General features: G+C 45.4%; 1 protein-coding gene across 1 annotated transcript; it reads left to right on the top strand.

Annotated features, from left to right (window-relative positions):
- Positions 1 to 314: 314 nt before the first annotated feature.
- LOC120254162 (subtilisin-like protease SBT3) lies at positions 315 to 2,558 on the top strand. The gene has a single exon (XM_039262301.1). The coding sequence runs from the start codon at positions 315 to 317 to the stop codon at positions 2,556 to 2,558; it is 2,244 nt and encodes a 747-aa protein (XP_039118235.1).
- Positions 2,559 to 2,840: the final 282 nt, after the last annotated feature.

The following is a 2,840-nucleotide window of genomic DNA, read 5'->3' as shown; positions in this document are numbered from 1 at the left end:
TTTACATGCCCACGTTATTCTCATTTTTTTTCAGTATGATTTTCTCATAGGAGCATGGTTTACCCATTTTTATACCATTTTTATAGAAAGGAACAATTGGAATGCCGTAGTCAATGGTAATTATGTAGTGAATGTCTGACAGAAAAGCCATCACTTTTGCGTTTTTTACGGCGTTGATTACGAGGCATGGGTGGCACGCTCAGCACCTGGCGCTGATTACCAAGCATAAGAAGAGCATTGAAAGCATGAACCTCAAATCCTTTATAGAGAGAGAGAGAGAGAGAGAGAGAGAGAGAGAACATCCATGTGTAGTAATGGCCTCTCCATTTGCTTGCTTGCTATTCCGTACATGCCTTCTTCTCTCCACTCTGGTTGGTATTTCCTTGGTAATGGCTGCTGAACGTTCGACCTATATTGTCCATATGGACGGGTCGGTGATGCCAAAGGCCTTCAACCATCACAAGCAGTGGTACACAGCTTCTCTTCAGTCTCTAAGCGTTGCCACCTCAAATCTACTCTATGTCTACGAGAACGCCATGCATGGATTCAGTGTTGCACTCTCAGGAGAAGAACTAAAAGCTCTCAAGAAAATGCCAGGAGTGCTGGACGTGCACAAGGACAGACACGCCAAAGTGGACACAACCCATACGTACGAATTCCTTAACCTGAATGTGGCCACTGGACTCTGGCCAGCCTCCAACTACGGGGAAGACGTGATCATCGGCGTCATCGACACCGGAGTCTGGCCGGAGCACAAGAGCTTCAATGACAGAGGGATGAGTGAAGTACCAAAGAGATGGAAGGGAGTATGCGAGGCAGGAGAGGAGTTCAACTCCTCCATGTGCAACCGCAAGCTCATCGGAGCTCGCTACTTCAACAAGGGTGTCATTGCCGGTAATCCTGGTGCAACCATCACGATGAATTCGACTAGAGATATTGAAGGCCATGGCACACACACTTCATCCACAGCAGCAGGGAGCTATGCTGCTGCTAACTTTTTTGGTTATGCCCCCGGGGTTGCAAGAGGGGTTGCGCATAGAGCAAGATTGGCCATGTACAAGGTCCTCTGGCTTGAGGGGCGTTATGCATCTGATGTCCTCGCTGCCATGGACCAAGCTATGATTGATGGTGTTGATGTTATCTCAATATCAATGGGCTTCGATGGATTGCCATTGTATGAAGACCCAATAGCCATAGCATCATTTGGTGCAATGGAGAAGGGAATTATTGTTTCCTCTTCTGCTGGGAATGCCGGACCGGACTTGGAAACTCTACATAACGGAATCCCTTGGGTGTTAACCGTGGCGGCAGGCACAATCGACCGCCAACTCTCAGGGATAGTGGTATTAGGCAATGGTCAGATCATCACTGGGACAACGCACTACCCTGAAAACGCATTCCTTGTGGACGTGCCAGTCGCCTATGATGAAACCATCTTGCCATGCAACTCATCCAAATTGTTGTCCTCAGTGGCCGCTGATAACATCATTATATGCAAGGACAAGGGAAAAACATGGAAACAGGAATCTTTTGTGACTCAATCCAGAGCTGCAGGAGCTCTAATAATAGCCAACACAAGTGAGTACATTTTTGAATACACAAGTCCTGTGATTGTGATTGGTCCTGAAGATGGAGTCATGTTGGTGGAGTATGCTAAGAACAACTCAACTGCCACGGTCACAATGAAGTTCAAGCAGACCTTTGTGGGCACAAAGCCAGCTCCTGCAGTGGCGTCTTTCTCATCAAGAGGGCCGTCACCAAGTTTCAAGAGTGTGCTAAAGCCTGACATAATGGCTCCAGGTGTTGATGTCCTCGCTGCATGGATTCCAAAAGTTCCGGTGACTCACATCGGCAATGCTCCCTTGGCCAGTGATTTCAACATCTTATCTGGGACATCAATGTCATGCCCACACGCATCCGGTGTGGCGGCACTGCTCAAGGACGCAAGGCCGGGCTGGAGCCCGGCTGCCATCCGATCAGCAATGATGACTACAGCTAGTGCATTAGATAACACTTTTCAACCCATCAAAGAAGTTGGAAACTACTACATTGCTACAAGTCCTCTCGCCGTGGGAGCCGGGCAAGTGGACCCAAACAAGGCTTTGGACCCTGGGCTTGTCTATGATGCCAGCCCACAGGACTATGTGAGCATGTTATGTGCTTGCAATTACACTCTTAATCAGATCAAGCTGATCACGAGGTCTTCCAAGGACTATGCCTGCTCCAAACCTTCATCTGATCTTAACTATCCATCCTTCATCTCCATCTTCAATGCTAATCTTACAACTCACTTCCAAACGTTTAAAAGAACAGTAACCAACGTCGGTGATGGTCCGGCGAAGTATACCGTCTCTGTGACGGTGCCCAAGTGGCTTGCAGTTGTTGTGGAACCGAATGTGCTAGTTTTCAAGGAGAAATATGAGAAGCTGAGTTATAGGGTTCATCTGAAGGCAAGCTTAGAAGCATCAAGGATGACTGCATACGGATTTGGAGATCTTATCTGGGTTTCTGAAACTGGAAAGTATAAAGTTAGGAGCCCAATTGTGGTACTTCTCTAGGGTTTTCTAGAAAGAGAGCTTGCTCTTGAATGCTTGACTAAGTTCAAGCTTATATGCCTTTGCTCATCTATTTTACTATTTGTAGTAGTAATAAAAATTATCAAAATTATCAATAATGAACTAGTTTCTTATAATTATGTAAAGAGCAAGAGTGTTTGTTGTTTTGAATTTAAAATTTTTTTGATCATTATTATCTTGACAAATTTAAATAAGGTGAATATAATGCTGGATTTAATACAATAAAAATAGGAATTTGGCATAGTTTTGATTCCATGCCAAATT

The sequence above is a fragment of the Dioscorea cayenensis genome, unplaced genomic scaffold, assembly GCF_009730915.1.
Source record: "Dioscorea cayenensis subsp. rotundata cultivar TDr96_F1 unplaced genomic scaffold, TDr96_F1_v2_PseudoChromosome.rev07_lg8_w22 25.fasta BLBR01000372.1, whole genome shotgun sequence".
Lineage (NCBI taxonomy): Eukaryota > Viridiplantae > Streptophyta > Magnoliopsida > Dioscoreales > Dioscoreaceae > Dioscorea > Dioscorea cayenensis.
The sequence above is the reverse complement of the archived record's forward strand: the minus strand, read 5'-3'. Positions and strand labels throughout refer to the sequence as shown.

Bases quoted from the DNA above. Each gene is read 5' to 3' on its own strand.
- LOC120254162 (XM_039262301.1), top strand. From the start codon at position 315: ATGGCCTCTCCATTTGCTTGCTTGCTATTCCGTACATGCCTTCTTCTC.